This window comes from Odocoileus virginianus, chromosome 1 (genome assembly GCF_023699985.2).
Source record: "Odocoileus virginianus isolate 20LAN1187 ecotype Illinois chromosome 1, Ovbor_1.2, whole genome shotgun sequence".
Classification (NCBI taxonomy): Eukaryota; Metazoa; Chordata; class Mammalia; order Artiodactyla; family Cervidae; genus Odocoileus; species Odocoileus virginianus.
In genome coordinates, this window is record NC_069674.1 from 38961404 (window position 1) to 38986206 (window position 24803).

General features: G+C 42.3%; 1 protein-coding gene across 1 annotated transcript in view; it reads left to right on the plus strand.

The window, feature by feature from the left end:
- The first annotated feature begins 1233 nt into the window (after nucleotides 1–1233).
- Nucleotides 1234–24803, plus strand: part of HECW1 (HECT, C2 and WW domain containing E3 ubiquitin protein ligase 1) — a 447195-nt gene continuing 423625 nt past the window's right edge. Inside the window, 1 exon segment of the mRNA XM_070466974.1 lies at nucleotides 1234–1364. Within this exon segment, the coding sequence (XP_070323075.1) occupies nucleotides 1242–1364 (123 nt within the window). The 5' untranslated portion in view covers nucleotides 1234–1241.

Here is a 24803-nt window from a genome sequence, read left to right on the forward strand (position 1 = left end):
CTGGGTGGCTTCCCCGTCGCTCCGGAGGCCCCGTCAGCGCCCTCCCTCCCCAGGGTCCGGGATCCACCCTCCTCCCCACCCTCTTGCTTCTCCCGCGAGGTTCAATTGTCAGCCTGGGGCGCGCCGCCACCCGGGCCGGGCAGGCATCCCCGGGTGGCGACCCCGGTTTGGGTACAACTGGCACACCGGGCCCTCCTGCCGGGCACAGAGAGAAACAAAGAAGCCCCCAAGCGGGTTCGTGGCGCCTCCCCCGGCCCCCGGCGCCCTCCCAGTGGTGAGGAGGTATCAGGGGAGGGGGCGGAGAGACCTACGTAATCCCCGTTACCAGCCCACACCCACCCCTTGTGAACTAGAGCTCTGGATTTGGGTTTGCCTCGGGCTCCCTTTTAGACAATTGTGTCCCAAGCAATGCCCAGGGTTAGCCAGCGAGCGCCCGCAGCCCCGCAAGCGCTTGCTCGTGCTCGCTCAGGGGGAGCGTGGCAGGTGCGGCCCTTGCTCCCCTGGGTGGTGGCAGGCGGGGAGGATGCGCGATGTGGGTGCTGCTTCAGCGACTCCCTGTCCCAGGCTGCTTTGCCGGGCCTGCCACCCGAGTTTTAGCGGGAGCAGCCCGTCATGTCGCCTACCGTATTGCGACCTGCACACGGGCGGGGAGGGCGCCGCCGGGAAAAACGCGTCCGGTCCATTTCTGGCTGGAGGTGCAGTTGCTCCTACCCCTACATTCCTGGTTCGTGACAATGCAGCAAAATCCGAGGGCTCAAACCCCGTTCCTCCCGTGTCTTCTGATGGCCCTGCCTCTTTGATGTCGAGGCCCCTTGGCCGAGTCGCGGTGTGTTGGGTGCGTGGTCTGCCTGCCTGTCTTGCATACAGAAGCTGGGCATCATAAGTTCTTCCTGGAGAATTTCAGCGCGTGGGGGGAGCTGGCAGGGACACAGGCTGCAGAGCTGCCCGGCTTCCTGTGATTCCGGGCACAGCGCGCCCCAGTCTGCATTGGGCTGACACCAGACAGCATGTGGGGATTTTCCTAGTTGCTGAAGATATTATTTGACGTTGCTGTAGTTTTGTGCTTACTTCTCTTGGGATCTGCAGTGGTGCAATTCTCCTCTTGTTTTTATCTTTTTTTCTCTTTGAAAAGATAAGACTGTGTTCAGCAGAGATGGATACAGGAAGAGCAGCATAGTTCAAAGACTAAGAGAGGCATCTTCTCTCTTTTCCTGGAATCTTGAGGCGATTTAGGAGGGCAGATGCCCTACCCGAAAAGGCCAGCCTTTAAAGACCCTGGCAGTGTCGTGGTCCAAGGCGTCTCAAAGCAGGTGGCCAGATCTGCGTTTCTCCTCAGCGGACTCGCTCCGGCTGTGGCTATTACGGTAATTCGTTCTAGATCGGGGATTCATTTTGAAAATGTGTGTTTTCCACTAAGAAGGGATTAGAGCCCACATGTCTACCCTGGTATGGTGTGTGTGCCTGTTTGGTAGAGAAATAGAATGTGTAGAATTCCCTGTTGCCCCCTTCCTCTGCTTGCTACCTCCGCCGGAGTGTGCCATTGGGACAATATAGCACTGTTTTAATTCCTAGACCTACCTTCAGGCATATTGGACTTCAGAGTGTTATGCTTAATAAACTGTGTTCTGACTTAATTCTGGGATCCCAGGCTAGTACAAGTTGGCAGCTCTGTGGAATGACTGTTGTTTTTGTCTGGGGTAGTTATTGCATAAAGGCGAATTGCCTAAGTTTGTTCAGATTGTGACGTTATTGACTGGATAAGGAGACCACATTCTGAGCTGAAACAGCCTATCACCGCATCAGTGTTGAGGGACTGCAGCTGCTGCGATGTGTGTACGTAGCATCACCTGGTTCCTCTCACACTTCTGGCTTTGAAAGAGGGGTGTTTTAAAAGACTGCTTTAAGATTTACCTTCTATGGTACTATTTCAGTATTACTGCTATTATGGGAAATGCTAAAAGGCCAGATGTGACCACGGGAAGGCAAGTCTCAGGCATCTCCTTCCTTACCTGTAATGTAAGTTGGACTAGCTGATTTCTGTCCTATCCAGTTCCAGTGTTGTGTGATAATGGTGGAGAAGTAAGAAAAGTTACTAAATTTAGCAAGGCTAATTATAGCCCCAAACCATATGCACAAACCAGGGATTGATAGAATTTATGGTTTATTTTTACACCTATATTGTTTTTAACCCCAGCATCTACGTATTTCCCATAAAAGAAATTAGCCAACAACTCAAACAGGTCATCTTCTTTCCACTATATCAAGAGATTTAATAGGGGTGGGGGATAGAGAAGAATGTTGGATTAACTGGATAACAGATTTTTCTCCTTGTTGTGGCTTAATTAGCAATTCCCGCCCTCTCTTTTGTAGCTGATTTCCAATGATTGATTTTGTTTGTTTGCTCTTAATGAAAGACTCGGAATAACTGTTTAATTCTAGGTAGCAGTTGTTAGTAGCCTGCCACTTTCTCCGATCGTATTTGGTACTGCTCATAAAACTTGCTAGGACTGTTGCCTGTTATAAAAATAAGGCAACAATTATTCTAAACAGGCAAGCAAAGTGTTTTCAAGTTCTTATAGTAATTTTTACAGTTTAGGGATAGTTGGGATATTTGTTTATTGATTTATGCTGATCCACACAATTTTCCCTAGCAGTGCGTTTTGTTTTGTTTTTTTTTTTTAATTACAATCAAAATAACATCCTGGAATAACAATACCTGGCAAGCATAATGAGCCACTGCCCGTCTTGTTTTCCCACAGCCTTTTTGTCCATGCCGCCAAGGCAGCGCTCATCATATTGCAGTTACACGAGCTGTGAATGGGCGCAGCCCCCGCCTCACTCCTGGTGAGAGTTGCTTGAGGACAAGGGCATTGCTAGCTTCTTTTGTCTCATCTCTCAGACACCTCAACACGGTGTCCTGAACATGGTGTTCTCAGGAATATTGACTGTGGACCTCAGGTCAGAAAAAAAGCCCTCTACTTGTTTAGGCAGGAGGTAGGTGGGAATCCTTCCCTCCATCAGTCAGATGGGCAAATCAGAGAGGTTATGTAAGACGCTAAAGGGAACCAGTGAGCTGGGACTCAAATCCAGGCAGAGAGAAGCTCCAGCCCCACCCATGTAGACTGCAAGTTCAGATCCTGCAGGTTTGGATTCTTTATTTTTCACTTGGATGATCTGGATTGTCCGTGTTGACAAAATCGAGGTGATCACTGCCCTGTCCTAGCTGTGGCCTTAGAAGCAAACATGTGCGCCCTTACCTGCACTTAGAAAGGGGAGCAGCCTCAGCCCTCCTTCTTTCCACCTCCTTCTCACCACCCAGAGCTTGCTGGGATGACAGACTCATCCAGGGAAAATCACTGACCAGACCCATTGTTCAAATCAGTTTTAACCACCATCAGCTGAGCTTCTGAAACAAGCCAGCAGTTAGCCCACAGGTAACCCTCTTTCCTGCCCCTCTGACCCTGATGGGATCTCCCAACAGAGAGACCCCTGCTTCTCTCCCATCATTTCCTTCCTGTCCATCCTAGAAAACAGCACAGTTTATGGTTAGGAAATCCAGAATTTCAGTGCCCACGTACCATTTCTATAGTCCAGTCCTGGGTATGTTTGCTGTTCATGGACTTATAGAGAACACGGTGTGAAATGTTCAGGGGGGTGTTTATCAAATCATTTTTCCTCTCTGAGGTTAAGTTTCTTCTTCCTTAAAAGGAGGAAGTTGAAGCAAGTAATCCCAAAGGATTAACGGCATGATTCTGTGATTGTTTTTCTTGGTTTATGCGATTTTACCAGTTGAAGAGTGAAAATTATTAATGAGAATTTAACTTCGCAATACAGAGAGTAGAAATACTTACGGCCATGTGGGTCAGTCTCTGGGTTATCTAATAATCCCTTTAAGTCCTCTGTTAACACTGTTCTCTATAAATAAAGTGATTCTTTCTTATTTGTAAAACTGAATTTATTATATTGAAGGGAAAAGTTTGTGGCAGTTTCTGATCCCAGTGAGGAGGGCAGTGGGTCAGATGTTTAGAGTTTTAGGGTTTAATGGTCAGAGGTTCCAAGAGCTACTATGAAGCATTTTTAGTTTGGTCATTGAGTGTGTCTTCCAGCTGAGTAACTCTTACACTCAAAAGTATTTCCTAAGATTCATAAAAATGTACCTTTCCATTTCTGTCTGCTTCTCATTTCGCTCTTTTGTTTGTTTTTGCCTCTTCTTTTTAACTACACTGACCTCCTGTCACATCCATAAAGCATGCCTGTAGTAGCATTGCCCACCCACTCCCACTCTACCCCACCAAATACAGGTGTCAGAGCCTCATAACTTTCCTCCTTGTCTCAGCCTCTTCTTTTTTCATGAGCATTGCTTCTCAAGGGAAGATGCAAAGATGGATAGAGGCAAACCAGCTCACCTGCTGATTTTGCTTACGGTGCACATTTATGTCTCACAGACTTTCTGACCACTGACATTTGTGTCTTAAAGCCTCCTTAAATACTTGAAGAAACCAAGTCCTAGATAGGAAATTTATTGGTTTGGCCAAAAAGTTTGTTTGGGTTTTCCTGCAAGATGGCATGGGAAAACCGAAACAAACTTTTTGGCCAAACCAATATATATCTCATCCCATAATGTTTGGATGTGTGGGTATTGGTAAGTGGCTGTCATGTTCTGTGACTTGAGAACTGTAGGGAAAATGATAAGTAGCCAGCGTGGGATGACAGTAATGTCATCCCTCATTGGCAAGGTGTCACAGGGACCACTGAGCTCCCAGGTCACTGGAGAAAGCATCTGGATTCCATGGCAATAAGTGATGTGTGCTGCTCACAGGGTGCGTCTCCTGATTTATTGGCCCCAAGTTTGATGCACACAGAGGACTGAAAAATGAGAGTTCCTGGTACACATGGGCTCTCCTGGTGTTACCAGGCATCCATTGCACTGCAGTATTTTGGAGCAAATTCAATGGATGGAACTTAAACTGATATTTGGGGTGGGGGAAGGTGGGGAGATCTGGGAAAGGATGCCATCTGGGCCTGTGATGACGAATGCTATCATGGAGACTTCATGCGGGGTCCCTTTTATATATTTAGTAGAGCAGATTTTCCCTTTCACACTTTCTAGATCTATTTGTATTGCACAGATGTCAGGGAAATATCATGAGTGTGAAAGAAAAGAAAAAAAAAAGACCAAAATTCACATCCACGGCCAGGGATTGTAATTCAATCACTTTGTCCTTAAATTGCCACCCATTTAACTTGCACAAACGTTTCCTGCTTTTGCTTTCGGGGGTTTAAGTCACAGCAGTTTCAGAAACAGAAATCTCAGTCCTACATGTTGGAACTCAGAGATTCAGGTTAAAGGGAAAAACCACGGGGAGATACATTAGACCTGGCTTGCTTACTGTCAGGACCAGAGCTAATGTACCCACCAGCCATTTGTCATCTTCCTTCCTATAATCCATTGATCAGCCAAAAAACTGCAGGACACAATCAATAGGTTTTTATCCTTAAAAGGAATTTTCTTTTTCCTTACTGTTATCCCTAATGCCCTTTGCCATCAAAACTTTTTAAAATATTTATATTTATTTATTTGGCTGCGCCAGGTCTTAGTTGCCGTGGGATCTTTGATTTTCATTGCAGCACATGGGATCTTTAGTTGTGACACGCAGACTCAGATGCTGCTTGTGGGATCTAGTTCTCCAACCTGGGTTTGAACCTGGGCCCCCTGCATTGGGAGCGCAGAGCCTTAGCCACTGGACCACCAGGGAAATCCCCCTTTGCCATTAGAACTTAAAACTACTTAACAAACAAATTTCCCCTTCTATTCCAATCACATTTTTGTGGAAGTGAGTTTTTCAAAGTTGAGAAAAAAAAAGTTGAGGCTTTTGCTGGCATTTTCTCCCCTTACCCCACCCCTCGGTGCCGCCTCTGTCCATAGCCAGACACAGCACCTGCAGGTAAAGGGGACGGTAGTTACAGACGCAGTTGGCACACAAGTGTGCTGTTACCATATCACATTTTATAGATCCTTCCTGACTCCATTCTCCCCACCATGGATGGTCTCTTTCCTCTTCTATGACACAGCTTGAAAAAGTTTTCTACACTGGGTTTCTTCACTCTCTTTCTTAGCCTGTAAAGACATATTTTAATTTGTAGTATTTGATTCAGACAGATGACGCGTTTAGCACATATGTAGATTATGAATCAGAAACAAATACCGCCATGCAGCATGAGACCAGAGCACTGTCAGTTCCTTTGAGGCTCTCTGGTGCCCTGGCCTCAGCTCTCTCTTGGCCTCTCTCGACAGCATCCCATCCAGGCTTCTGTCCCCTTCCTTCTATTCTTCCCATGATGATCACCAGTGCTCTTTGCCCTGTACTCCTGGGTGGTCAGTTCTCCATCCCAGTGTTCTGGTCTCCCAACAACATCTCACACTCAGGACCATTCCCTCTTTCTCATGCCCCTGGCTTCTAGGATTCTGGATTCTCCTGGTAGGTTTTTTTTTTTTTTTTTTAACTGTCTCCTTGGGTCTGCTTTCTTAGGCTCTCTTGATGGCCCCTGAGCTTTTATCCCTGCTGACGTACTTATTTTTGACCCCTACGTGATGGAATTCTCCAGGAAGGTCCTGGCTGTCAGGTCTGTTCTTACCTATGTATTCCTTCCTTCAGTCTCAATACTGCCTTCTTGCTGATGATCTCAAGTTTATTTCTCCAGTCCTGACTCATTCCCAGAATGCCAGACTTACATGTGCCACCAGCAGCACCACCCCTTGAATGCCACACTAAAGTTAAATCTACAGGTGCAAAACACAACTCTGGATTTTCACGCCCCAAACCTGCTTACACCCTCCCCGCCCTGGGAGGGATCTCTGTAAGGGACAACTCTTTCCAGTTGCTCAGGCCAGATGCCTTTGAATTCCTGATTTCTCTCTCTCTCTGACTCCAGTCTAGCTTTCAGCAAGTCAACTCTTCCTTTGCTTCACCTGCTCCATCCAGCACCACTACTCCTATCTAATCTGCCATGATCACTTGCCGTTTGCACTTGACCACTAACCAGTTTCCTGCATTTCTTGTCCAAATCTCTTACAGCAGTCCAAATGATACAGACTAAATATCTGCTAGGTGTGAGGCATTGTTTTAGGTGCTGGCATGTAGCATAAGCACAACACGCAGCAATCACAAATCCTGTTTCAGTAAGTCCCCTGCATATGAACCTTCAAGTTGCATACTTTCAAAGATGAGAGCATGTGTTCACATGTCCAGTTACATCAGTGAGTTAACGTGTCTGGCATACATTGCCACATGCATGCATCCTCTGCAATGGTTGTGCTTTCATGTACTTCACTGTACAGCACCTTATAGAGTACAGTATCTTTATTTCAAGCTCAGGATGTCCGGCAGCAAGCATAAAAGCAGCAGTGACGGACAGTACAGCAGTGATGTGTCATACAGCCAGTTGTGTTAATTGAGTGCCTAGGCTAAATTTGTTGGACTTACAAACAAATTGGACTTACAAATGCACTCTTGGAGTGGATCTCAATTGTATGTAGGGGACTTACTGTATTTCTTTGCCTACAATCCCCCAATGGTTCCACTCTGCTTGCAATGAAATTCAGACCCCTTTCTTAGCATCCCTGATAGCTCCATTGGTAAAGAATCTGCCTGCAATGCAGGAGACACAGGTTCAATTCCTGGGTCGGGAAGATCTGCTGGAGAAGGATAGGCTACCCACTCCAGTATTCTTGGGCTTCCCTTGTGGCTCAGCTGGTAAAGAATCCACCTGCAATGCAGGAGACCTGCGTTCAATCCCTTTGTTGGGAAGATCCCCCAGAGGAGGGAAAGGCTACCCACTCCAGTATTCTGGCCTTGAGAATTCCATGGACTGTATGTATAGTCCATGGGGTTGCAAAGAGTCAGACATGACTGAGTGACTTTCACTTTTACTTCTTGGACTCCAAGGTGCTACATAACTGGGCCTCCAGCTCCTGCCTCACTGTCTCCTTGTCCTGCACACCGGGTCCCAGTCCCCCATCTCCTCGTTCTTCCTAGAATACGTGCGGCACATTCTCATCTCTCATGCTGTTCCTTCAACCTGGGAGATGTCTGCCAGTTCCCTGAGCTAGGCCCCTGTGTTAACGAAACAGCAAACTTTCCGAAAGGCTTTCCCTGACCACCTGTTTACACTGTGCTCTCTTCCATCAACTTGCCCTCTATTCTTACACCCCTTGGGACCACCTGCTTTGTTGTACATGTCTTTTTAACTTATGTGTCTACTGTCCATCTCCCCTTCTAACTTATGAACTTAGACCAAGGACCCATCTCTTTGCCAGTGTCTGGAACCATGCCTAGAAGATAGTGGACTCTCTTTATAGGATGCAAATCTCTTTATGATCCGCTGGGTTGGAGTTTGGATGGTATTTTTAGGTGTCTGGATCCTCTGAGAACACTCCTTTTCTTTTCCCTAACTGTTTTCCCCTCTCTTCAAGGTGGGGGTTGCTGGGCATTTGGTTGGTATGGGGTCTCCTGTCATTTATCCTGGCTGGCACTCTCTGACGGAGCTCCAACTTGTCTTTGCTTCCTCCTCAGCACCCAAAACAAGCAGCTGCCGGTCACTTAGTTATTGTTGAATCTGTATTGTTCACAAGGTCCCTTCTGTGTTGTTCCTGTTGTTGCCAGGACTTTATAAAACTGCTCTCTGCCCTCCTGTCTCTGTCTTCTCTGGGCCACATGACTTTGTCATCTTCAGTGTGAGCCTGTCACTCCTGTGTTCAGCACCCTGTGAACTGCCAAATTCTATGCAACTAAGAGCCAGCTACCCAGGCTGGCCTCATTGGTCTATGGGCTGTGGCCTGCTCTATGCCTGATATATACCCCCTGACCTCAGGACAGACAAATGTCTGTCCCCCAATTTTCCCCCCATTTCTCCAAACATCCTCTGTGCTTTCCTATAATTATGTACTTTTTCCATACATACTTTTTCTACTCTTAGATTCTCTACCCTTCTATAAATCTGCCCATTTTTAAGATGTATCCTAAATCTCAGCTTTTAACAGAAGCCATTACTCCATTTCCCGATAGATATGACCCTCCCCCACTGAGCTTCTGTGTAATGAGCATCATTGTGTGTGTGTTACTAATGCTCCTACCTTTCAGCCTCCCCTCTAAAAGATGACTCTTCAAGGTTAATGACTGTGTCACCCTTATTTTTGTATCCTTATTTTGACATTTTTTCCAGTATTGGCCACTGGAGGTAGCATACTGAGTGTTAAATGAATGATGTAAGAAGGTCTGTATTTTATTTATTTTTATAATTTTATTTATTTATTTCTGGCTGTTCTGGGTCTTCCTTGCTTCGAGGACTTTTCTCTAGTTGCAGTGAGCAGGGTTCTCATTGCAGTAGTTTTTCTTGTTGGGAAGCATAGGCTCTAGGGCACTCAGACTTCAATAGTTGTGGCAAGTAGTCTTGTAGTTGTGACTCCTGGGATCCAGAGCGCAGGCTCAGTAGTTGTTTAGCTGCTCCAAGGCATGTGGGATCCTCCCAGATCAGGGATCAAACCAGGTACCTCCTACATTGGCAGGCAGATTCTTCACCACTGAGCCATCAGGGAAGCCCAGTCTGTATTTTATTGCTTCTAGAGCAGCATTATGCGCAATGTGTGCATCCATGAATTGGGTATCATAACAGTAAGTATTGATAGAAAGATGGGAGAGGTGAACTTCACAGGAGAGGAATTTCTATCTGCTTTGTTCACTAATTCTCCTAGGTGCCAAGAACAGTGCTCAGTAATGGAACGCAGTAACTGCTCAGGAGACAACATGTATATGTTCCTACACTGGGTTCTCTTTCTGCTTATGTGGTCCATTCATTTTGCAAATGTGGATACCTGAGCAAATCTGGACTTCTTGGTGGGCTACTCTCGGGGATCTTGCTTAAACCTGGTGTCTGCTTGAAACAATGAGAGGTTCTCTGTCACAGAACCACTGCAATGAGAGAAATAATTGGCAATGAAGTTATCCACTCCTAATTTAAACAGGGGTCTTATTGGCGATGCTGCTCCCATCTTAACTGAACTTTCAGTGGCAACCAAGCATGATTTTTGGTGAGATATTGCCACAGGAACTTTGTGAGCATTTGCCACCTTTTTGTTGCAAGCGAGTAAAATTTATTTTTCTTAGAAACATGCATTCACATCATGATGTGACATCCTTGAGAGAAATAGTTGAAGATCACAAGTTGTTATTTTCCTCTTTTTCCCAGAATAGAGGAAAAAATATCACCATATGCATAGTGAGTATTAAGGAGGCTTTCAGACTTCTAACAAGAAATTTGACCAGGGGACTGTTGGACCACAAACCAAACTTTAAAAATGCATTGTATGTATGTATATGCACATTTCTATATGCAAATACATAGAAATATATTTAAGATATAGAAATATATGCATATATATTTTAAAATCCTTATTAACTGTTTTCAAGTAATTTTCAATTACTTATTCCCTCAAAAGACATTTCTTGAGTTTTTATTTTATGACAAATCTTTATGTCATGTGAGCTTTCTCCATCCAGACAAAAGTCTGCTTACAGCTTAAGATGAAAATGTGCAAAAGACAAAGCAGAGTTAAGTCCCTGCAGTGGAGAAACATCTAGTTTGAGAGACAAACTGAAAAAGTTGTGCCCTTTAAAGAGTGATAATTTTATTTTTCACACTATTAATGGAGAATCTATTACATACCCTACAGTTGGTTGGTGACTGTTACTATGGTGAATAGATACATAGCCACATTCTTAGAGTGAGGTCCTCAAATTTACAGTGTTGCTTCCTGTTCATTAAACAGACATCATCCTTGTCAGGGACTCAGAACTTACTTACTGTGATATTCTTCAATTAAGCTTAATTTTATCAAAATCGAATTTTGCTATCCTAGATCTTAGGCACCTTAGGGTCAAGGCACTAAGTCTGTTACGCGAGAGCTCACTTCTATAGGAACATGCTCCTCGTGACTTGAAGTTTTGCCACAAATCTTTTTTCCACTGATCCAGAGAATCTTCTAGAGCAAGAAGCACTTAAAAAAAAAAAAATCAGACTTGCCACCTGCTCAGGACACAGAGGCTCCCAAGAGCAGGTGAAATGAATGGCCTGGCTTGGTGCACAAAAGTGTCTGAAATTCACAGACTACCCTGGACATCAGGCCCCAGCCTGCTTGGCTGCCTTATGCTGTGAAATAGTGATGCCATAGCTGTTCAGATGGGGTGGAATTCTGATCAAGAGGGGAGAGGAGGCAAGAAGACCAAAGGCCAAACCCTTCTTTCTAGGGATCTGTGTCTTGCTCCAGGTTAAATGGTATAGATCGTGCTAACCTAGCATATTTTTTAGTTTCTTGGAGAAAGCATTGAATGAATCTTCTCAGCTAGATAAAGTTAAGGATTTATGGCAAGAGAAATAAATCTATCCCAGGTGGCTCAGGGGTAAAGAATTCACCTGCCAATGAAGGAACCTTGGGTTCGATCCCTGGGTAGGGAAGATCCGTGGGAGAAGGAAACTCCAGTATTCTTGCCTGGAGAATCCCATGGACAGAGGAGCCTAGCTGCCCACAGTCTTTGGGGTCACACAATCAAACTCAGCTTAGCAACTGAACAGCAACAACAACAAAACCTACCTTGGTATCTCTAGGTATGGGAGTGATTGGGGAGGGTAGGAATTGGGTGGAAGAAGTGTCAAGCTCACTTTCACTGTAGTTCTGTGATCAGGACCCCTCTCTTTTTCCAGGGTTCATTTATCTCTGCTGAATAATGTCATTGATGAGCTATTTTTATAGAAACATTAAGCTTTGGGGTAGGAATTTTTTCTTCATTGTTAGAATTCTCACCTTTGAAATTTCATTTTAGAGGCAAAAGAGGGTGAATGATTTTGTTTTTTACATTTGGCTCATCTTATTATGAATTTGCAAATGGCTTTTGTGGGATCCAGATATTTTATTTTTCAAATCTATTTTTTTTTTTCAAAGTGTTATTAGCAGGTTCAACTCATGACTTCAGGCATTTTTCAGGCAATGAGCTCAGTGAGATTTGAAAATTAGCTAAGCCATTTATAGATTCATAGAATGCTGGCTGGGGAAGGAACCTCAGCCACGTCCCACTTAACCCCCTAATATTCCATGTGACAAAACTACCGTCTCCCAGCATCACAGTTGTTAAACCTGGGGTGGGAAGCTGGGCTCATGGCTCAGTGCTCCGCAGCTCCTTTGCTAGTTCGTTTAGGGCAGGGCAGGAAATGTGGGTATCTTTGGGGTCCAGGCAGGTGTGGGTTTCAGGGTTGGAGGCAGGTGAGAGGACTGTACCGGGAACTAATGCTGCTAGGGTAAGTTCTCATGCCCAATGCACAGTGAGGCCAAACAAACAGAAATGTTGGAGTTTGCAGCAGAGAAAGGTTTATTGCAGGGCCTTGCCCTAAAAAGCCCCATGCTCCCCAGAGTATTTCTGCAAGGCATTTTTAAAAGCCGGGTGTGGGAAGGGGATCACAAGGTAGGAGGTCAGCTTGTGCACAGTTCTGTGATTGGCTGATGGTGATGGAATAGGATAGTGTGGGAGAGGTTAACATTATCAGTTCTTAGGCTCCAGGAAGCCTGGGGCTATATGCTCATTGTCATCCACTATTGATCGTTCAGTTGAGTTCAGTTCAGTCGCTCAGTTGTGTCCGACTCTTTGCAACCCCGTGGACTGCAACACGCCAGGCCTCCCTGTCCATCACCAACTCCTGGAGTTTACTCAGACTCATGTCCATTGAGTCAGTGATGTCATCCAACCATCTCATCCTTTGTCGTCCCCTTCTCCTCCTGCCTTCAATCTTTCCCAGCATCAGGATCTTTTCAAATTAGTCAGCTCTTCACATCAGAGGGCCAAAGTATTGGAGTTTCAGCTTCAACATCAGTCCTTCCAATGTACTTTCAGGACTGATTTCCCTTGGGCTCCAAAATCACTGCAGATGATGACTCCAGCCATGCAATTAAAAGATGCTTGCTCCTTGGAAGAAAAGTGATGACCAACCTAGACAGTATATTAAAAAGCAGAGACATTACTTTGCCAACAAGGGTCCGTCTAGTCAAGGCTGTGGTTTTTCCAGTAGTCGTGTATGGATGTGAGAGTTGGACTATAAAGAAAGCTGAGAGCCGAAGAATTGATGCTTTTGAATTGTGGTGTTGGAGAAGACTCTTGAGAGTCCCTTGGACTGCAGGGGGACCCAACCAGTCCATCCTAAAGCTTCCATTTGGTGGGGGGTTTTCACATCTTCGAAACAACTCAGGAAATGTGCATCAGATAGTTATCTATTCTATAGTACTTCAGAGAAGAGCTAAAGCAGAGAATAAGAGGGAAGACCCCAAAGGATCCTGCTTGATTACAGTGCTGGCCGTTAGTCAGCTTCAAGCTAGTGTTGACACTGGGATGGTGATCCAATGTTGCTAATTCATCTGATTTTTCCAAGAAAACCAAAATGCTAGATATTGAAGAGAAATTCTATAATTTTAAGATTATTTTTTTACTAATTCAATCTAATGATTTTATAATACTCAGTGGGCTCAACCAGGCAAAACTGTAAACATCTAGCTTGTAACTTCTGATCTAGGAAAACTGTGCTTTGAGGATTACTAAGATGGAAAGAAAGGACCATGATCATAGCTTCAAATACTTAAAATCTGAAAGGTGGCAGAGGTACTTGTTCCAAGTCTGGAACAAAAACTAGTGGGCAGAGAATTTTGGTTCAATAATAAAAATTTTCTGTTAACTCAGAATCATTTAAGAGGAATGAGGTACTAGTGTGCCAGGATGCCACTGAGTGCAGGTCACTGAGCCCTGTGTTGGGATGCTGGCTAGAGGCCTGGGGTACTGGCAGTTTCCGTGGCTCCTTGGTTGTTCTCTAACTGGCTTTGCAGTCATCCTGGGAGCCTCCCACTGCCTCAATATGCCCTGGGAAATGGGTCAGAAGCTTTCAGGGCAAATCCAGTGAGATGAAAATTATGTGTATGTAGCTTGCCCTCACTCTTTCTTTTTCAAATAAAACCCCATCAGTTCGATTCCTTCTTCTACCAAGGGATTCCTTTCTGTCTTCCCCTCTAATGACTGTTCTCTCCTATCCATAAAGCACTGCACAAGCCTTCTTCACCTTCTGCATCCCCACCCACCACTAGGAAAATTCATCTTTTCTCAGCTTTTGGCTGTACCACTTAAAATTTTTGTTTTCTTTTAAATACAGCATATATGTATCATTATCTAAAGCAAGCGTCTACAGACTAGGGCTGACTTGCCTCCAGTTTTTGTACAGTTTTTTTATTAGAACACAGTCACAGCCATCATTTACATGTTCTCTATGGCTATTTTCTTTACAGCAGAGCCAAGTAGTGGAGACAAAGACCTGAAAAGTCTAAAATATTTACTAACTGGCCCTTTAAGAAAGTTTATTGACCTCTGATCTATATGAAAATAATTATACCAGATAGATAATCTGAAAAAAAAAAAAACATGTGCAAAGGATAAAGTAACAACCCAACTGCAGTGACCAGATGAAGTAACCATTGGCTTTGTAGTGTATTTTAATTCATATATTCATTATAAAATTAAAATCACACTAGAAACACAATTTCTTGTTTAACAACATGCATTTTCTTGATGTACAACTTTTAATATTCTATTTCTATGTTATTTTAATCAGCTATATAATAATCTCTGTAATACTCCAAGTATATATCTATTATGCTATATATATATTTAGCTGTCCGGCTTGCAGGATTGTAGTTCCCCAATTCCAGGGATGTTGGCAGTGAAAGGACAGAGTCCCAACCATTGGACTGGGAAGTTATAGTATGGGATAATCCCCATATTATGTATTTGCGTGGCTGTGTGCTTGGTCACTTCAGTTGTGTCCAACTCTTTGCGACTCTATGGACTGTAGCCCACCAGAATCCTCTGTCCATGGGATTCTCCAAACAAGAATACTGGAGTGGGTTGGCATGCCCTCCTTCAGGGGATCTTTCTGACCCAGGGATCGAATCTGAGTCTCCTGCATTGCAGGCAGATTCTTTACCCACTGAATCATCTGGGAAGCCCCATATTATGCATTAATTTTTATTGTGGTATTTGAGGTATATTTTAAATACAAAATTTTATTTAATCCTTTTAAGTGCTTATGTGGGAAATATTAATTTTACAAATGAGACATGAAGTGTTTCTGTGACTTGGCCAACTTATAAGGTAGGCTATCTGACAACCAACCCTGTATTTTCAACCATCCAACCATTCCTGGGCATTGAAGTTAATTTTATTCTTTTGTTTTTATTCTGGGGAGAGGTGCCTATTAGAAATATTGCATTAATGAATATCAATATACATAAACCATTGACTGCATTTCACATTATTTCCATAGAACTCATTCCCCAGAGCAGAACTAATGAATCTAGAGATTCATTGAGGTTCCTCAGACACCCCTAAGAGTCAATGTTCAGAAAAGTTGTAACAACACATGCTAACAGCCTGTGAGGGTGCCAGCCTCCAAATATTCAGTACCAAGTACTATGCTTTATCCAGTCTGTTTTTGTTCTTTTGTCACGGGAAGAGGGATCCTGGAGGCTGACTCTTTGTAGGTAGTTGTGACCAAGTGACTCCTCTGAGAATGACTTCTGGGAAAGATGTTTCCTGGATAAGAAAGGACAGGCTGGGTGGGCACAAGTCTCTTGCCCTTTGCCCTTCCACTTCTTCTAGCAAGGTTGGAACCAAGCACCGGAAGCTGCAGGCTGGGAATGGCAGGTACGGGGAAAGGTGGATGCTCGTGGGAAAAATACCTCAGATTAATGAAGCCTCTGTTGCTGGGTTTCTTGATACTCGGGTAGATGCAATCCTATCCATTTCCAGTGAAGGTACAAAGGAGCAGCGAGGCTGTTTCTGTTAATTCTTTTCACCTATATTTTGCCAATACCTCTTTCCCAGGCAAGGTTTTAGTGCTTCTTTTTCCAATTTGTATGAATCTTTATATATTATTATAGATATTAAGATACAGATATTTGAGATTGTTATGTCTTAATTTTATTTATGTGACTTGCCTGTTAAGGTGGTGTCTCCATCTACAGGTACAATTTGTCTTCACAATTAATAACAGGGACAAATTTCTATTTCCCAGTAACCTGTCACTTAATTGTTTTATCATCCATTGTTTCCTTCTCAGAATCTGTTATCCTTGGGAACTGCAAATCCGTGACTTTCCAATGATCTAATTCCTTCCATGTTTATCAGCTGCCATTCTTCTGTGAAAAGAGCTTTCTCTGTTTTTCTGCTCTCTTCTTTCGAGAGGAATCACTGTGTCCTAATCGTCAAGAAGCATTAGTTAGAGCTGGACATGGAACAATAGACTGGTTCCAAATCGGGAAGGAGTATGTCAAGGCTAATTTGACACCTATATTGTCACCCTGCTTATTTAACTTCTATGCAGAGTACATCTTGTGAAATGCCAGGCTAGATGAAGCACAATCTGGAATCAAGAATCCTGGGAGAAATATCAATAACCTCAGATATGCAGATAACACCACCCTTATGGCAGAAAGTGAAAAAGAACTAAAGAGCCTCTTGAAAGTGAAAGAGGAGAGTGAAAAAGTTGGCATAAAACTCAACATTCCGAAAACTGAGATCATGGCATCCAGTCCCATCCCTTCAGGGCAAATAGATGGGAAAACAATGGAAACAGTGACAGACTTTATTTTTTTGGGCTCCAAAATCACTGCAGATGGTGACTGAAGCAATACAATTAAAAGATGCTTGCTCCTTGGAAGAAAAGCTATGACCAACTCTAGACAACATATAAAAAGCAGAGGCATTACTTTACCAACTAAGGTCTGTCTAGTCACAGCTATGGTTTTTCCAGTAGTCATGTATGGATGTGAGAGTTGGACTATAAAGAAAACTAACCACCAAAGAATTGATGCTTTTGAACTGTGGTGTTGGAGAAGACTCTTGAGAGTCCCTTGGATTGCAAGGAGATCCAACCAGTCCATCCTAAAGCAAATCAGTCCTGAATATTCATTGGAAGGACTGATGGTGAAGCTAAAATTCCAATACTTTGGCCACCTAATGTGAAGAACTGACTCATTGGAAAAGACCCAGATGCTGGGAAAGATTGAAGGCAGGAGGAGAAGGGGATGACAGAGGATGAGATGGTTGGATGGCGTTACTGACTCAATGGACATGAGTTTGAGTAAACTCCAGGAGTTGGTGATGGACAGGGAGGCCTGGTGTGCTGCAGTCCATGGGGTTGCAAAGAGTTGAACATGACTGAGCGACTGAACTGAACTGAACTGTGTCCTTATAGATTTTTATTGACTCAGTGTGATATAATCAATTACAGTTGTGATTCTTTTTGATGTTCAAATTAACCCAGTTTTGGCCAGGGGGAGCTTTTATGTTGTTTCTAACGCAAGAAACTGAGTGGTTACATGTCTTAAGTTTCTACCCTTTCTTCCCTCCATCCCTTCTTTCCTTTCTTTCTCTCTGGTTGTGGGTGGGAATTGTTTATAAAATTGGCTAAAACCAGAGCAATATGAAGTAATAGTGGTAGAAGGAGGTCTTATCTTGCCCTTGTCCTTAATTAAATTGGATTTAATTTTCCACTATTAGATAGTATAGGCTGTTTATTTCAGTTTTTTAAAAAAAAGTGTTATTCTATTCCTAGTTTAGAATTATGTTATAAACATTGAATTAAAGGGGGAATTTGCTGAATTAACCAGTATGTTTTCTCCTTTAACCTAATGAAATGATCAATTACATTAATAGGTTTCCTAGTAATTAAACTATCTTTGTTATCTTCAAATGCACTAAACTCAAACATTGTTTATTATTTTTTTAATTCTGCACTGATTCTGTATGCTCAGTTTTATATATACATACATGTAATAAATATGTTTACTGTATTATATGTATATATATAGTATACTATATAAACTAAATATAGATGAATGAATGGGATTGGTTTGCATCTTTATTATACTATGTATTTGAAATTTATGAAAGTGAATCAGGAAACTGTTAAGTTCCCTTGAAAACTGTAATGATGTCAGGATTATTATTACCTAGAATTCAGCAAGCTTTATCTGTAAAATCTCCTTGGGCTTTAGGCCGTTTTTCAGGGTCAATCTGATAAGTTAATTCATTCAACTCATGGCTATGGCACTATTTATGTTGCTGAACCAAGCTTGGGTCTGCTTGCCTGTGCACGGTAAAGCCAGTCATCTGACAGCTGGGCTGTGGTGAAGGAACATGCAGTGTTTATTGCAGGGTAGCAAGCAAAGAGTACAGATAGCTGGAGCTTAAAAGGCCCAGATTCCCCAAGGCTTTCACGGATAAGTTTTTAAAGACAAAGTTGGGGGAGGGGTGATGTATGATCAGCCTGTGGACATTCTGGTTGCTTGGTGGTGAGGTAATTGGAAGTCAGCATCTTCAGCCTTCTGCTTCCAACAAATCTGGGGTCTAATTGCCTGTGGGAAGCATACAGTTAACTTTTTCCATCTGGTGGGGATTTCAGTATCTGCAAAACAGCCCAAAGGACATGGCTTCGAATATTATCTGTAGCCCATGTTGTTGTTCAGTTGCTGACTCATGTCTGACTCTGCAACTCCATGGACTGCAGCATGCCACGTTTCCCTGTCCGTCACTATCTCCTGGAGCTGGCCCAAACTCATGTCCATTGAGTCAGTGATGCTATCCAACTATCTCGTCCTCTGTCGTCCCCGCTTCTCCTGCCCTCATCTTTCCCAGTATTAAGGTCTTTTCCAATAAGTTGGCTCTTCCATCAGGTGGCCAAGGAATTGGAGCTTTAGCTTCAGTATCAGTCCTTGCAGTGAACATTCAGGGTTGATTTCCTTTAGGATTGACTGGTTGGATCTCATTGCTGTCCAAGGGATTCTTTTTTTTTTTAATATTTTACAGTTTAATTTGCAAACAGAATTTTTATATAACAAATTATTTTTAACCAAATCATATCTTGTAAACTGTTTATATAGAAAACCCAGGGAATAAAGTGAACTGTTCATTGTGGAAGGCCTTAAATTACATTATTACAGTAGAAAATACAGGAGGTAGAAGATAACTGAAAAGACTAATGCAACATCAGATTCAAATCTATAGCTCCTGTAGCTACTTAAAACATGGTTTTAGAAACTAAATCCAACATTTCCAGTAACCATAGAAACAGTTAAAATAAAATTTGCCATGAAAGCCCTTATATCATGCTTGATATAGGGAGGTAGGAAGATGTAAGAACCAGGACACATAAGACATGACATTTTATCTACAACTCTGTCCAAGGGATTCTTAAAGGTCTTCTCCATCACCACAATTAAAAAGCATCAATTTTTTGGCACTCAGCATTCTTTATAGTCTAACTCTCACAACCGTACATGACTACTGGAAAAACCATAGCTTTGACTATATGGACCTTTGTCGGTAAGTTGGTGTCTCTGCTTTTTAATATGCTGCCTAGGTTTGTCATAGCTTTTCTTCCAAGCTGCAAGCATCTTTTAATTTCATGGCTGCAGTTACCATCTGCAGTGATTTTGGACCCCAAGAAAATAAAACCTGCCACTATTTCCACTTTTTCCCCATCTATTTGCCATGGAGTGATGGGACCGTACGCCATTGTCTTAGTTTTTGGAATGTTGAGTTTTAAGTCCCCCTTTCACTCTCCTCTTTCACCCTTATCAAGAGGCTCTTTAGTTCTTCTTTGCTTTCTGCCATAGGGTGCTGTCATCTGCATATCTGAGGTTGTTAATATTTCTCTTGGCAGTCTTGATTCCAGCTTGTGAGGCATTCAGCCTGGCATTTCACATGATGTACTCCACATAGAAGTTAGATAAGCAGGGTGACAGTATACAGCCTTGACATACTCCTTTCCCAATTTTCAACCAGTCCATTGTTCCATGTCCAGTTCTAACTGTTGCTTATTGTCCTGCATAAAGGGGACAGGTAATGTGGCCTGGTATTCCCATCTCTAAGAATTTTCCACAGTTTGTTGTGATCTACACAGTCAAAGGCTTTAGTGTAGTCAATGAAGCAGAGGTAGATTTTTTTTTGGAATTCCTTGCTTTTTCTGTGATCCAACAGATGTTGGCAATTTGATCTCTGGTCCCTCTGCCTTTTCTAAATCTGGCTTGTACATCTGGAAGTTCTTGGTTCACATACTGTTGGAGCCTAGCTTGAAGGATTTTGAGCATTACTTTGCTAGTATGTGAAATGAGCACAATTGCACAGTAGTTTGAACATTCCTTGGCATTGCCTTTCTTTGAGATTGGAATGAAAACTGACCTTTTCCAGTCCGGTGGCCACTGCTGACTTTTCCAAATTTGCTGGCATATTGAGTGCAGCACTGGCACATCATCATCTTTTAGGATTTGAAATAGCTCAGCTGGAATTCCATCACCTCCACTAGCTTTGTTTGTAGTGATGCTTTCTAAAGCCCACTTGACTTCCATTCCAGGATGTCTGGCTCTAGGTGAGTGATCACACCATCATGGTTATCTGGGTCATTAAGACCTTTTTTGTATAGTTCTTCTGTGTATTCTTGCCACCTCTTCTTAATATCTTCTGCTTCTGTTAGGTCCTTGCCGTTTCTGAGGAGGAACCCTGAGCCCCTGAGCAGGAACTGAAGTCTTTGTCTTTGTTTAGTGGCTCAACTGTTATTATTTTGTCTTACTTGACTGGTTTCCTTTCTTTATGCATTTTCTCACTTCTCTAATTAAAGTTACCCTTTGGAATCTAGGGATGGCCTAGGAAAATAAAGTTCTTCTACAGAGAAGTGGCAGATGGAGGACATTGGGGGTGAGGTCCATTATGGGAAAATCTCATAGGGTCCTGCTTGGTTACAGTTAGAGTTTCTACTTCCACTTGAGATAAATAAGTTCTTTTCCTAACAAATTATCTGTTTGACAAAAGTCAAACCATTGTCTTTTGTAAGTTTTAAGTTGCCTCCTTATCTGTGGTCTTACTTCCTTTGGGTTTCTTAAATTTTATATTTCCCTCCCTCCCTCTCTTACCCTCCTCTCACTGTCTTCTCTCCCTCTGTTCCTCATTTTCTTTTTAAAGTAAGATTGGTTAGAAATTTGTCTATTTTATTTTTTAACCCAAGAACTAGTGGTGGCATTCATTTTATTTAGCAATTTTTTTATAGCTAATGTTTTCATCTGTGTGTCTATTTTTAATAATGTGAATTAATTATTTTTATATAATTATTTTTAATATTTGTGAGTCTCTTTTGCTTTTCTCTTTATGCTATCTTGGATAAAAAGCTAATTTGTTTATTTCTATCTTGTCATGTTAGTAATTCTAAGCCAGTCATCCTTTCCTGCTGAGCCCAGATTTGCTCTAAGAATTCTCAACATGGAGCCATACACTGTTACATGTAGGGTAGAAGGTTCTGCTGTGTCTGTCCTTGGAAAACACAACTGGTTGCAAGACTTCTCTACTATGTTCAATAAGTGAGTGAGTGCTCAGTCATGTCCAACTCTTTGTGACCCCATGGACTGTAGCCTGCCAGGCTCCTCTGTCCCTAGGATTTTCCAGGCAAGAATACTGGAGTGGGTTACCATTTCCTTGTCAAGGGTACCTTCCCAACCCAGGAATCGAACCCAAGTCTCCTGTGTCTCCTGCAGTTATTCTTTACCCAGTGTTCAAGTTCACTCAAATTATGGTCTGTTATAGCCCACATTTCCCATTCTGAAATTTTACAATAAATTTATTCATACACACACACACACACACACACACACACACACGTATATTCTTTCTCATATTCTTTTTCCTTATGGTTTATTACAGGACATTGAATACATTTCCCTGTGCTATGAGTACAGGGATATCTGTACTGTTTATCTCTTCTATAGATAGTTGTCTGTATCTGCTAATCCCAAACTCCTAAACTGTTCCTTCCCCACCCCCTCCCCCCTTTGGTAACCATAAGTTTGTTTTCTATGCTGTGAGTCTGTTTCTGTTTTGTAAATAAGTTCATTTATATCATTTTAGAGTCCACATATAACTGATATCATATTTGTCTTTCACTTGCTATAACCTCTAGGTCTCACTGACTTCATTTCATATGATAACCTCTAGGTCTATCTAGAATAAATGTATTCTTAAACATGAAAAGAATGAGTTTCTTATTCATAGATTTGGAAGGAAAATATGTTTAAGCAAGGTTTTAAGTAGCTGTTTTCTGAGTTCTTTTATTTCTGCAGGATATTTTTCTCTTACTTTTATAAGTAGCTTTTGGACTGTGACTATCATTTTTGTGTAGTAATTTTTGCCTCAAGACTCTTGTTATTATTTTGTGATCATTTACTTTTGAAGATCATGGATAAGTTTGAGGATAGCCTAAATTTAAATTCTTTGTAGATAATATATTTTTTTAAATTCTTGCTTGTATACTTTTAGGATTAATAAATTAGAATTAGAATATTTCATCAAGATATTTAAGAATGTAGGTTTTTTATTGCTGTTGTTTTGATTGGACTTTACTGGAAACATGTCAAAATCTTCTGATTTGTAACCGAAGTCAGCACAGGACAATTTTCATCTGTATATTTTTGTGACTTGGCTCTGCTCCTTTGTCATTTATTCAGGAATTTTGTTATAGGCTGTTATTTGTCAACCAATATCTCCTCTCTCCTTTTTCCTTACTCATAGAACTCTGATTTAATTTTGGAATGGTCTTAGTTTAAAAGCTCTATTTCCCAGTCTTCATTGCAAAAGGTAGTCATATGTCATACTTGAGTCCATTGAGATATATTTGGAAGTCATTGGGTGGGGGCTTCTCGGAAAGCTCTTTAAGGGGAGCTGACTCATCTGGCATGCTGCATTTGCTCTCCTCTTCCTCCATATACAATCTGGAATGTGGTTATGATGGCTGGAATGCTGGCAGCCGTATTTTAAGCTGGGAAAGAAAGTAACACACTAAAGATGGTAGAGCAAGTGCTAAAAAAGTCTGAGTTCCTGGGAGGGTAGCTGCCCTACCCAACCCAGATCTGTCATTTCTATACTTCTTGTTATAGGAGGGAAAAATAAGTTTGCCTCTTTGCTAAAGCACCATTCATGGCTTGTTTTGGTCAATGTCTTTGAACAAAAATCCTTCTGTGATAAACAAATACTTCATTCCCTAAAGGTAAGCTGTATATGGTTATCATCTTTTTTTTTTCATTTATTTATTTAGTTGGAGGCTAATTACTTTACAGTATTGTAGTGGTTTTTGCCATACATTGATATGAATCAGCCATGGATTTACATGTGTTCCCCATCCCGATCCACCCTCCCACCTCCCTCCCCACCCCATCCCTCTGGGTCTTCCCAGTGCACCAGCCCTGAGCACTTGTCTCATGCATCAAACCTGAACTGGTGATCTGTTTCACACTTGATAATATACATGTTTCAATGCTATTCTCTCAGATCATCCCACACATTGCTTTCTCTTTTGACCCTCTCTTTTGCTTCCCTGAGCTGGGAAGATCCCCTGGAGAAGCGAATGCCTACCCTCTACAGTATTCTTGCCTGGAGAATCCCATGGACAGAGGAGCCTGGCGGGCTGCAGTCCATGGGGTCGCAAAGGGCCGGGCACAACTGAGCAACTAACACTTTTTTGTTTTCTTAGAGAGCTTTTTATTTCTTTTCTACATCTCTAATTTGAATTTCCAGAGTACTGCATTTCTATTTCTATTTCTATTATTACTACTATAGTCCTTACTCCCTTTTTATTTTATATATTTATTTTTTGGCCTTGCCATGTAGCATGTGGGATCTTAGTTCCTCTACCAGGGATCACATCCACAGCCCCTGCATTTGAAATGTGAAGTCTTAACCCCTGGACTGCTAAGGAAGTTCACATATTTCTATTATTGACTTTTAGTTTTTCCTACTATATTTTTGTTTTTTCAACTTGGATTTCATTCAGTTTCTTCTTATCTCTAAATTTTAAGTTTCCTCTAAAATTAAGTTTCTTCAGTTCATTTTCGCCTCATTTCTCTTCTTGTCTCAAAAAGTATTTTGTGCTTTATGACATTTATTCAAAATGCAAAATACACTCTGAAAAGTGAAATTGCTCAGTTAATTGCTTCAGTTAATTGCTTAGTCATCTCTGACTCTTTGTGACCCCATGGTTTGTAGCACCTATCCATAGAATTCTCCAGGCAAAAATACTGGAGTGGGCTGTCATTCCCTTTTCCAGGGGATCTTCCCGACTCAGGGATGGAACCTGGGTCTCCCACATTGTAGGCAGATTCTTTACCATCTGAACCATCAGGGAAGCCCCCAAAATATACCCTAGACTTTCCTTTTGTTTGCTGCCATTGTTGTTGTTTAGTCACTAAGTTGTTTGCTGTAACTCCTGTCAAAGTTTGCTTTTCTCTCAATCTTTATAGTCCTACTCTTCTTATATCCTGTTTTACACTTTTTTTTTTTCCAGTTTACTCACCTTTGGACACTAGAACCATCCAGGCTGGTGTTTACCAAATGATATTTACACAGAGGTCTATGTTCCTGTCTGTTCTCCTTGGTTCTGTGTGAGTTCTGGCAGAATTAGAAGAGTCCCATTCTTAACCAGGCATGCTGAGATACCTGTTCCATCCAGATTTTAGTGCCTTCTTGGTGTTTATGTATTGGGGCTTATCTGATGGGGCTTACTTTGAACAAGTAGCTTCCCAGAGTTGCTGTATATGGTTCTCCAGTCACTGGCAAGGAGTTTGTTCTTGAAGGGCTTGTCCTCTCCCTAAGAGATGCTGATTCCCATCCCAGGGCGGAGCC